General features: G+C 31.2%; 1 protein-coding gene and 1 long non-coding RNA gene across 2 annotated transcripts; one reads left to right on the forward strand and one right to left on the reverse strand.

The window, feature by feature from the left end:
* Positions 1-547: 547 nt before the first annotated feature.
* On the reverse strand, positions 548-5,188 carry LOC132029283 (uncharacterized). The gene is made up of 3 exons (XR_009407763.1): positions 5,140-5,188; positions 2,139-2,220; positions 548-932 (listed from the first exon to the last, which is right to left on the reverse strand). It is a non-coding gene; the product is annotated as an uncharacterized LOC132029283 (long non-coding RNA).
* A 2,401-nt stretch (positions 5,189-7,589) lies between these two features.
* LOC132031959 (F-box protein At3g07870-like) lies at positions 7,590-8,729 on the forward strand. The gene has a single exon (XM_059421805.1). It carries the CDS (start codon positions 7,590-7,592, stop codon positions 8,727-8,729), a length of 1,140 nt encoding a protein of 379 aa, XP_059277788.1.
* The last annotated feature ends 2,220 nt before the right edge of the window (positions 8,730-10,949 follow it).

Raw genomic sequence — 10,949 nt, forward strand, 5'->3', positions numbered from 1 at the left:
GTAGAGAGGGGGGGGGGGGGTGGGTATGGGGGCATCACAAACCCTAGGAGAGAGACAACACACACGGAGGTTGTGCAGGGTTGGAGGGTGAGGGTGGGGTTGAGCGAGGGGGGTGGGGGATGGGAAGAAGACCGTTGGGTTTTCTTAGAGAGAGAGATCATTGCCATAAAATATATCAAAATAATTTATCTTTTATCTTTTAAAAAATGAAGCTTGATAATAATATATTCAGAACTACTTTTGAAAAATTAATCACCATTATTGACTTAATGGGGGATATTTTGAGAATTACATGGATATTGCTTGATCTTTTAATATGGGGTCCTTTTTTTTTTTTTTTTTTTTTACATGAGTTGGAGGTGGACGACGAAACCACCTCCAAACTCTTCCTTATATATAGTATAAAATTAATCACCATTATTGACTTAATGGGGAATACTTTGAGAATTACATGGATATTGCTTGATCTTTTAATATGTGATCCACATTTTTTTTTACATGAGTTGGAGGTGGACGACGAAAGCACCTCCAAACTCATGCTTATATATAGTACTAGATGGCCCGTGCCCGTGCACAGCACGGGCGTATATTCAATATCATTATTTGTAATATTCACACAGTTACAATATTGCTGAAAATTTTCAATATCGAGATCATTTCATGGTTTAATACTTCACAATATCTACATGAATGAGGAACAAAACTCAACTCTATATCCAATAGATTATGAAATATCTACTGTAATATTGAGTAGTTGCAAAATTATACATTCTTTGGCTTTCATGAAAAACCTCATTTACAAGATAAAAAAGGAAGCACCCTTTTGAAATTCGACTGTTAAAGCTTTGCAGTCATAAACCTTCTTTTCCAGTTTGACAAAAATATTGGAGCCCGCCATTATAGAGCATAGCCAAGGGATGAATTTGCAACATCTATCCAAATGAAAAGAAAGAATTTAGTAAAAGTAAGATATAAGACACAATGTGAAGAAAGATGTAGGTAACTTACCGAAATCAGTAATGTTTTAGGCATGTTAAGGTAAGGAGAAACACTACTATGCTACCATAAAATAAATAGACATTGGAAGTTGGAACTATAAGTTGGTAGAAGAAACCTAATGGGTGCAAATTGGCATAACTTTAAATCTTCCATGTGGCTCATGCATCAAACTGGCAATTAGTGAAACAACAAGCTATAATTGAAATAAAGAAATGCATATCATATTGCGTAAAATCTTCAAGATCAACTGTTTGCTTAGGACCTTGTCCCACTAAGAGGAAGACGGGGGGACTCAGTCCCTTATGACATTTTATATGATTCTCTTTTATGAAAAAGCGATGAATTACTTATGAGTAAGCAAAGTAGGCAAAAGCTTCAAGTAATTCATCTAAAAACAACGCTACAGCGGAGAAGGAACATAAAAGCTTCGAGGAAAACTAAGAATATAAAAAAGTTGAGCTAGAAATTATTTCTGAAGGGGAATGCTTAGCAATTGATTAGAACATGTACCCCGAAAGTATTTAAAGAGAGAGCGCACTACTTAAAGGACTTTTGGATAATATACCCTCCTGAAATTTGCTAGTTAATATTTCCTGTCTGTTTGGTTCTTCGACATACATTGATGTTACTACTCTATACTGTACTTTTGTCTCCATATAATATTTATCAAAACGCCATAAGATTCCCCAAAATCTCAGTCTACTGTTCATGTTTCAAAATGATAATAGACATGATATACATATATTCTTACACTCACCATCATTATCTGCTTGACAAATGATTACGTAGACAAAAACATCCTTGCATCTTATTTTCTTGCAAGAGTACCATGTCATACACTATCGAACTTATGACTTCACGAACAAAGCTAAAACAGTATCACATCAAAAACTTATGTATTCTGAGAATAAATTACGGTGGATAGAATTAATTTCAAGCTAAGAGTACCAAAAGAAAAAACTGAGTTGTAAAGCCACCAAACAAAGGGGTGTAGAAAGATCCAGAAGAGAGAAGCTCCCTAAGAGGACAGAAAGAATACACAATATTAAATGCCCTTTAACCACTTAAACGTTGTTTGCGATGTAAAATAGAAAATTACTAATCTCATTAAACATACTGGAGAAAGACAGAGAGCTTACTCTACATTATTTGTTTGGCATCATATGGTCCATCTAATTTGCTGACATAAGTGAGCCCGTAGTAGTTGTCGCTATGCTTTAACTGTCAAAGAAAAGGCACAGAAATCAACAAACATCTAGAACATGTGCTTTAGAGCCAAAGTGAAGAGTATGAACAAAATATTAGAAGGCCCCAGCTTAATAGCAGATGACGCATACAAGTAATCCAAAAAATAAGAGGCTCCTATGAAACAGATCTGTATGAGAAGTTTACGTTATTAGAAAATAAGAGAAAATTAGAAGGATCCTTTGGTCATGTTTCCAGATTAGTTAGGCATACTTTAGAAGAGAAACTCACAAAGCAATATTTTGACAAATGACGAATAATCTTGGTCTCTTTTGAAATTCGCATACAGTCAAAGATTTTGATTAATTCATTTTATTATTCATGGATGATGTATATCAATATATTAGACTTATAATGAATATAAACATGCAAATGAAGAAGATGGTTACATATATGTTCGCTAACAAAAATAATGAAGCTAGATTGGTAGAAATGCTATGACTGATTCTTCAAATTCAGCAGATATGGTCGAAAATTTGAAAGAGTTTGGCCAATATGATTATGAATGTCCAGTCCGTTTGGGACTAATAAATCCTTATTGTTAACCAGATAAAAAATATGAGAAAGTTAAGAATACCATTTTTGTTTCCAAGTAATGCAAAAAATATGACACTGACAAAACTCCTTATAAATAGTGTTGCACCAGGAAAGTCTACCATAAACAAATGATTAAGATATTTTGTTATGACATCTTTATGCACAGACTCATAAAACAATTAAGGAATTTGAGTTACTTTTGTTCCATCTTCCATGTAGTGCCCACTGAAGCATGCATGTGGAAGTAAAAAAGAAGCTAGTTGTCAGTCTTCTTTTACCTGCAAATGTTTGTACAAATAAAATAATAAAGATAAATCGGTAAAATTATAAAGCTAAATTGGTAAAATTATGACTAACTATTAGAATTCAACAAAAATAGCAAAAAACATAAAGAGTGCTTGACTAATATGACTGTGAACAGTTCTAATCATTTAGAGCTTGTAATCTTTATTGTTGGCTTGATAAAAGAACAGGAGAAAGTAAACCAAATCAACCAAGGATTGCACAAGAAATTAATACCATGGATTGAGCAGAATAATTTATTCTAATGTCATTATGTACAACCCCACCTCACCAACCTAACTCTTCGCTTGAACAAAGAGGGAGTTCGTATCATAATGGAACCACTATTGATGTTTGGAACTAGGAGAGAACGAAGCGTGTTTTCTTTTCCAACAAATGACAGAATAACAATTTTTCTGATGATATTAGAGAATTGCAAGCAAACGATGTTTTCAGTTGGATTCTGAACGCTTTGTCATCTTGAATTGGTAAAGACTCTTTCTAGAAACACGTTGCAACAACAACAACATACCCAGAATATACAATATTAGTACTACGTAATACAAGATAAATATATACTGAATGATAATGCTTCACATTTCAGATTCTAAACGATATGTTTAAACGGATTTGTAACTTCAACCTATTGAAACAATATGTTCAAAGAAACATGGTCGTAACACACTAATAATATGCCTTTTTGAGTATATGAAGCCAAGAAAGTTAAATTTGTTAAAGGGTGTTTTCACTGAAGCACTATTAATTTATTCTCTTATAATTATGTTATTTTCCTCCCTTTCTTTGTTTATAGTATTTTGAAGTTCAATCGGAGGTTAATCAGTCCGCTTTAATTTTCATTTAAAGTCTCGAGCCATGCCAGCAATTAGCCTTATCTTAGCCAATGTAAGTTTTTGTCTCCTCGCTCCCATAGCCCGCAACCCGCACTACAAATGCACACATTATATTGCAGTATAAGGTGAAAGACCTACACTAATCATCACACTGGTTGAACATAAAATCGTGTTAAAATCATCATAGAGTACCATCTCACTCATCAATAAGTCATACCTCCCAAAAATATGTATACCATTATACATGTGAGATCATTTGCACGAAAATTAAAGCATCTTGCCGTCTTAAAGAGGGAATATGATGAAATAAACCTGCAATTGCAGAAAATTCAAAATTATATTCCCGTTAGACCTATAATCAAAATGAATGCTGTCCTCCTAAATGGGTGGGGGGAAAAAAGAAAAAAAAAAAAATGAATGCTGGGATAGTCAAATTGAAATTACCAGGCCCTAATAGTGATATAAAATACCTGAATACCTCTACCAAACATGGATGGAGACATGCATCTACAAGTTCTTTGTGAAATCCCTGAATAACTGCCCTCTATCTCGTAGTTCTTGGTCTGTGAAAATGCATTATTAGGTGCTCCATTTTATCATCTTTCTTCACAGAAACGCCCAGGTTGAGCTTCTTCAATACACCCCTGTCCTAAACTATTCTTATCCTAAAACAATTGCAAATTCTCTTTTCAGTCATTCAATTTAGTAGATTTGGAACAGGACGAGGCACAATCTTTCCAACTGAAAAGTAAAGTTAGGTTAATTTTTGAAATCCAGGGAGTAAATACATTGCCTAGGAAGAACCGGCAATTGTTACCTTGCCGAAAATTTCTAACTGAAGCTGTAGCTTAAAAGAGTAAAACCCATTGTATTTATAATTTAGTAAAAAATGTTACAGTTAGGAATTAACGCAACAGTTTCCTTCAAAGATGAATTTGACAATGAAACTTTTTTTCTCTTAAAGAAGTAGCAATCGGATCATCTCGATTATTAGTAAATGTCTGCAGTATGAAATATATAACATATTGCAGTATGAGATATATAACATAGAACAGAGCGATACCTTAACTTCAACAAACTATCTAAAGCCCTAGCTAACATATGCAAGAATAGAAAATAACTCAATGAAAATCAGACCCTAAAATTTTTATTTAAACAAGACCAAAATACATGCATAATGGAGAAAGCAGAAAAAAAACACAAAGAAAATTCAAAAGGAACTCACCTGAGAGCCAAGCAGTGGAAGAGAAAGGGAGAGAAAAATTAGGAAAACACGTGTCATGAGAAAGGGAATAAAGGGTTGAAACTTCAAATGCCAAAATGCCTACAAAAAGTGATATTATTGGTTTGGTTTGGTTTTACCATTGAAAAACTTGCACTAATATTTAGTTTAAATTAAATAAATATAAATATAAATATAGAGGTTAAAATGACTTTTCATATGACAAATCATCAATAATCACAGTAAACAAATAATTAATATATCCTTTAAGATTGCAAGAATAGATGTCCCCACTTTTCATAAATAATTAAAGATTTTTTATACCTTTTAATTATTAATTGAATAAGCGTTCAGTACTTAATAAATAAGTAGTTAACGTATTCTTAAAGATGGAAAGAATCAATGCTTTGACTTTCATGTACAGTGTAAGCGAAAAAGATGTAAAAAGTAAAAACGGAGGGCTTATCTCTTTTTATAAGGGGGTTCATTCTTGGATGAAAAAGTGTTGTTACGGAGAATCGAACCCACAACCATAACAATAATCGCACCTTTGCTGGGCTAAGTTCTCCAATATGTTAAGGGGATGCAACATTAATATTTATACATGAATCAAGAGAGAATATTTGCAATTTTCCGACGAAGGGGGTTCGATTGACACCCCTTGCACCCCTATAATTCCGCCCCTGCTTAAAAATACTAACTAATACAAATATGAAAAGTCAAGTTTGAAAAGGCAGATATGCGAATATATAATTTAAAAGTTAGCATACGTGTAGAAGAATTAAAGGAAATTTTCTGGCATTTATTAAAAATCTAAATGCACTTATCAATGCATGGCTTTAGAGCTTCTAAGACAAAGAACCTGATGCATTAGTGGTGAAGAATTAAAAATTAAAATGAAGTTGGACTTATAATTCAACATTTATATAATTAAAAAATTACTATTTAATTAACTTTTGATTTAGTAAAGGGGCAAAACATTAATCCAACTTTCAAGGTGGGAGCTTTCCACTTTTAATATAACTAGTCTCTCGAACGTGCATTGAACTTGCACGTTATTAATAGTTTATATATTTAAATTAGATTATAAGAATATCTTTCAATTTTAATAATACTTAGTTATTTATTAAATAAATTTAAGTTGATCACAAAAGTAAAATATAATGTATATAAAAACATTCATGTCCTCCCGTAGTCATAAAATTTTCTGACTTTTTGAAATATTTATACGAAGAAACAATTTCAACTATTTTATTTTCTTTAAATAAAAATTAATATCTTAAAGATGGAAGATAATCAATTAATTTTATTATGATAGCTATTCATGTTTTTGTACTCCTATTTTATTTAAGTATATTTGTATTGATCCCCACAAAAATATCATAACTCATACAACTTTGAGTTTATCAAGTTTGAAAAGTCACTTTTTATATTTTTTAAAAGTTAGTCATCCAATTTAAAGTTTTCACACAAAAGCACTTTTTGTATTTTTTATTAAAAATCTAAATTAACTTATCAATGCCATACCATATTTTTAGAGCAAAATATAATGGACAAGAACCTTTTCTTAGCTTGGCCAAAGTTGGATGATTTTTATGTAACAAAAAATAGAAAAAATGACTTTTATGTGTAAAAATCTTCAAGATTGTAATTTTATCCAACATTTATTATGTTCATTAGCTTAAAATAAATACACAATACGGTACTTAATTTTAATGAACTCTTATTATATTTTTTAAGACCAAACATATGAGGTAATCTAAAGATACCTAAACCTATTAAAATATGATCTAATAATAACCTAATGATTGTCTGATTATATATTAATTAATCGATTGATTTCCCAAAAAAATTTATTAAATCTAAAGAATCAATTATTTTATATAGATTATAAGAATATTGTTTCACATGGGTGTTAATAATATACCACAAAATTTTTAAATAACATTAACGGCAAACATAAAACAAAAATCAAGAAATATTACCAATTTGATATATATACATGATAAATACATAGTCTTCTCCAAAATAAATTCCTTTTTCATTCTTAACTCTTCTTCTTCCACAGTTAAATTCCTACTGTAATACAACTCTTTATTTTTAGTATGTTAAATTTCCTCTTGAGTCCCTTTCTTATGACTTCTTGTAAAAGTAAATTTAAATCATTAAGAGTATAAAAGCCGTTCAATATTTAAATGATATTTTGATCAACCAACATTTATATTCATGCTTTTAAAATAATATAAATATAGATATAGATAGATAGATATATAGATAGATAAATATGATGATGACTTGTTTGCAAACCATATAATCCCAAAACGTCAGTTTAAAAATTATTGGGCCCAACCTAATCTTGTTACTGACTATATGAATAAGAATTAGGGTTCCTAAATATCCAGGCCTCCTACTTCTTTTGTTTATTCTTACCTTATTTTTTGTATGTATATGCCATGGATACACAAAGCAAGAAACAGAATTGTCAATCTGATGAAGCTCCTTCTAGCTATGGAATTGATCGCCTGCCTCAAGAACTTGTCCTTGATATAGCTTCCAGGCTTCCCGTTGCATCTTTACTTCAATTCACGTTTGTTCGCAAATCGTTTTACAACTTGTCTCATAATCCAGAGCTAGTGAATTTACACCTGTCTCGTGCAGCAAAGACCGATCCTTGCATTATTATGAATGCGGATAATCAGCTTTACTTTCTTGAATTTTCTGATCATGGTACGGAAGAAGGGGTTGTGAGGAAAATCAGTATCCCTTTTGCAAATAATATGCCAGAATTCAAAGTGGTTGGTTCATATCATGGACTATTGTGCATATATGATTCTCTGCTTAGTAAGGGACTTAATGTGTACAATCCTTTTACAAGGGACTACAAACATCTTTCTGAACCAATAGAACTTAATGTGCAAAAATTGGTTTTTGGGTTTGGTTTTAGTCCTGCTACCAATGAGTACAAGGTGATCAAGGTCATACATTATGACCCTGGGAACTTATGCAAATCAGATGTTCAAGTATTTGGTCTTGGTAGCAACAGATGGAGAACTATTGGGGAAGTTGCTTATAGTTTTGATCCGTTTTCTGAAGGAATTATGTTAAATGGGAAGATGCATTGGCTGACTCTACTTGGAAATTATTACGGACGTTATGATAGACTTATCGTTTCCTTTGATTTATCTGATGAGGTATTTGGAGAGTTGCCAAAAGTTGATTATGGTGTAAACCCAAGTATTGTTCAGTTTCAACTAGTAGTTCTTGGAGATTGTCTTGCTGTTGCTCTAACTTTACCTCACCAAAATGGGGGAGGATTAGAAATTTGGGTAATGAGAGAATACAACGTGAAAGAATCTTGGGTGAAGGAGTTTATAATTGGAGCTTATACACCAAATCCAAATTCTGTGAAAGTTTTGTGCTTGATGAAGAATGGAGAGCTCTTGCTTGAGTACAAAGGTGGAAATCTGGTTTCATATGATCCCAAAAGTGGTGTGTTTAGGACTTTAAGGTTTCAAGGGATGCCTAATTTTATTAAGACAATTATTCATGTGGGCTGCCTTAATTGGATTGATATCACACCTGCAAATCTTTAGTAAATTTAGATCATCAAACTTTTGAGAAAACCTTTATTGAAAAGTTTAAACACATATTAGTAGTACGTACTCTTGATGCCATTTGATTTCGTTTTTCATTCTTAATGTTCCTTTGTAGGGTGTATTAGGTAGAATAATGCTGGTATAAAACTTTAGTATTACTTATACACCCTATTTAATAATATTTTTATATGCTACGACACACCTTACTTTTTTGGGGGCCTATTACTCTCCTAAACTTTTTAAAACAGAATAGTTACCACCCTTGAAACTGGATATCTACTCTCTTATGGGAGAGTGACATTTAAAAAAAAAAAAAAAAAAAAATCAATCCACTAAGTGGTGCATAGGCTAATTTTTATTAATCAATAAAAGCAAACCTCAAAGAAAATAGTACAAGCAAGGGAGGCTAGGTCTTACCTTACTAATCCTAATGAGGTAATGAACCTCTACTAATTAACAAGGATGAAGAAAATAAGAGTGACATACCTCTATGGGAGAGTGACATACACTCTCCTTGCCACATGTGTATTTATTTGTTTTCTATTTTTTTTAATTCTTTTCGCTTAAGTGGCAATTTTTAAAAAATTTTGAAAGATCGAATTTTCTTTAAAAAAATAAAATGAAAAATGGATATTTAAAAAAAAAAATTGAAAATTTGATTTTTTAAAACCCTTTTTTTTTTCAAACAAATTTGAAAACATGGATTTTTTTTTTAATGTCTTGAAAAAAAATTCTAGATTTTCATGATTTCATTTTTTTTATGATACTTTTATTTTTCAAATAAAATCTAGATTATTTTTTAAAAAAAAAAACTGGAAAAAGTGTTTTTTCTTGTAAATGTTAAAAACTGAATTTTTATAAAAATTTGGCAAAACTAATTATTTTTTAAAAAATGTGGAAAACCCGTTTTTTAAACTAAATCTGGAAAACTATATATAAAAAAAAAAATCAGTTTTCCAGATTTTTTTTTTAAAATCAGCTTTGAAAAAAAACTTTAAGCTTTAATGATAATTAATTAGATGTAATTAAATGTGAAGTACCCAATTAAAAAATGACACGTGTCAGATTTTATGCTTCTCACTCTCCCAAAGAGAGTGAAATACACTCTCCTTGCCACGTTAGCGTTTAGGGTGGTAATTATTCCGTTTCAAAAAAGTTCAGGGGGTAATAGGACCCTTGAAAAGGCAACTTGTGTCGTAGCAACTTTGGCCAAAGTTCCGGGGGTAATAGTGCCTTATCCCATTTTTATACATAGTAAACCATGACATTTGACCAGCACTATTTTTATAGTTAATACACCCTATTGAGTACTTTTCTAGAAATTATTCAATCTCCCTTTGTCCCAATTTATGTGACACACTTTCCTTTTTAGTTTATCCCAAAAAGAATGTCACCTTTCTATATTTATAAATAATTTAACTTTATGAGATGATTTACAACCACACAAATATCTAAGGCTTGTTTTGGACCACAAATTTCAAAAGTTCTTAAACTCTGTGCCTAGTCAAATAGTGCCATATAAATTGAGACGGAGGGAGTACATGTTATTTTCAATACAACAAACCAAACAGCTGATAGGAAATAATGCCAGCATAACTAATCGCAGTATTACTAATTCCAGCATAATTTGTCTTCGTTTGGTAAGAGGTACTAGAGAAAATAATATTATTACATTAGCTTTGGTATTATTTAATCTCTTGTTTGATAGTGTTTTCAACCTATGTATAACTAATACCTGTATTAGTTAGGCATTAGTTATACACCTTATTCAGTACTATTATGTACATAGTAAACCATGGCTTTAACAATACCAGTACTATTCCTATTCTAATACACTCTATTTCAATACTATTTAGAAATTATACAATGCATGTTATTTAATATAACAAATCAAACAATCGATAAAAAATATGCAAGTATAAATCTAATATAACAAATCAAACATTCGATAAAAAATAATGCAAGCATAAATAATCCAGCATTACTAATGCACCCTATTTGGTACTATTTTATACACCCTACCAAACAATTAATGATTTGTTGCTTTGTTTTCTAAAATAGTTTTGAGTTTCAGTAAAAGTTTAAAGATTATGTGATCTTCTAAACAGGGGCGGAGCTAGGTTGGACCGAGGGGTTTCATCTGAACCCTCTTCGGCAAAAAAAATACACTATATATATAAGGCTAAATTTATTTTATATGTATATATAGTAGATGTT

The sequence above is a fragment of the Lycium ferocissimum genome, chromosome 9 (genome assembly GCF_029784015.1).
Source record: "Lycium ferocissimum isolate CSIRO_LF1 chromosome 9, AGI_CSIRO_Lferr_CH_V1, whole genome shotgun sequence".
NCBI lineage: Eukaryota > Viridiplantae > Streptophyta > Magnoliopsida > Solanales > Solanaceae > Lycium > Lycium ferocissimum.

What these genes read in the sequence shown, in the direction of transcription:
- LOC132031959 (XM_059421805.1), top strand. Translation starts at nt 7,590, where the DNA reads ATGGATACACAAAGCAAGAAACAGAATTGTCAATCTGATGAAGCTCCT.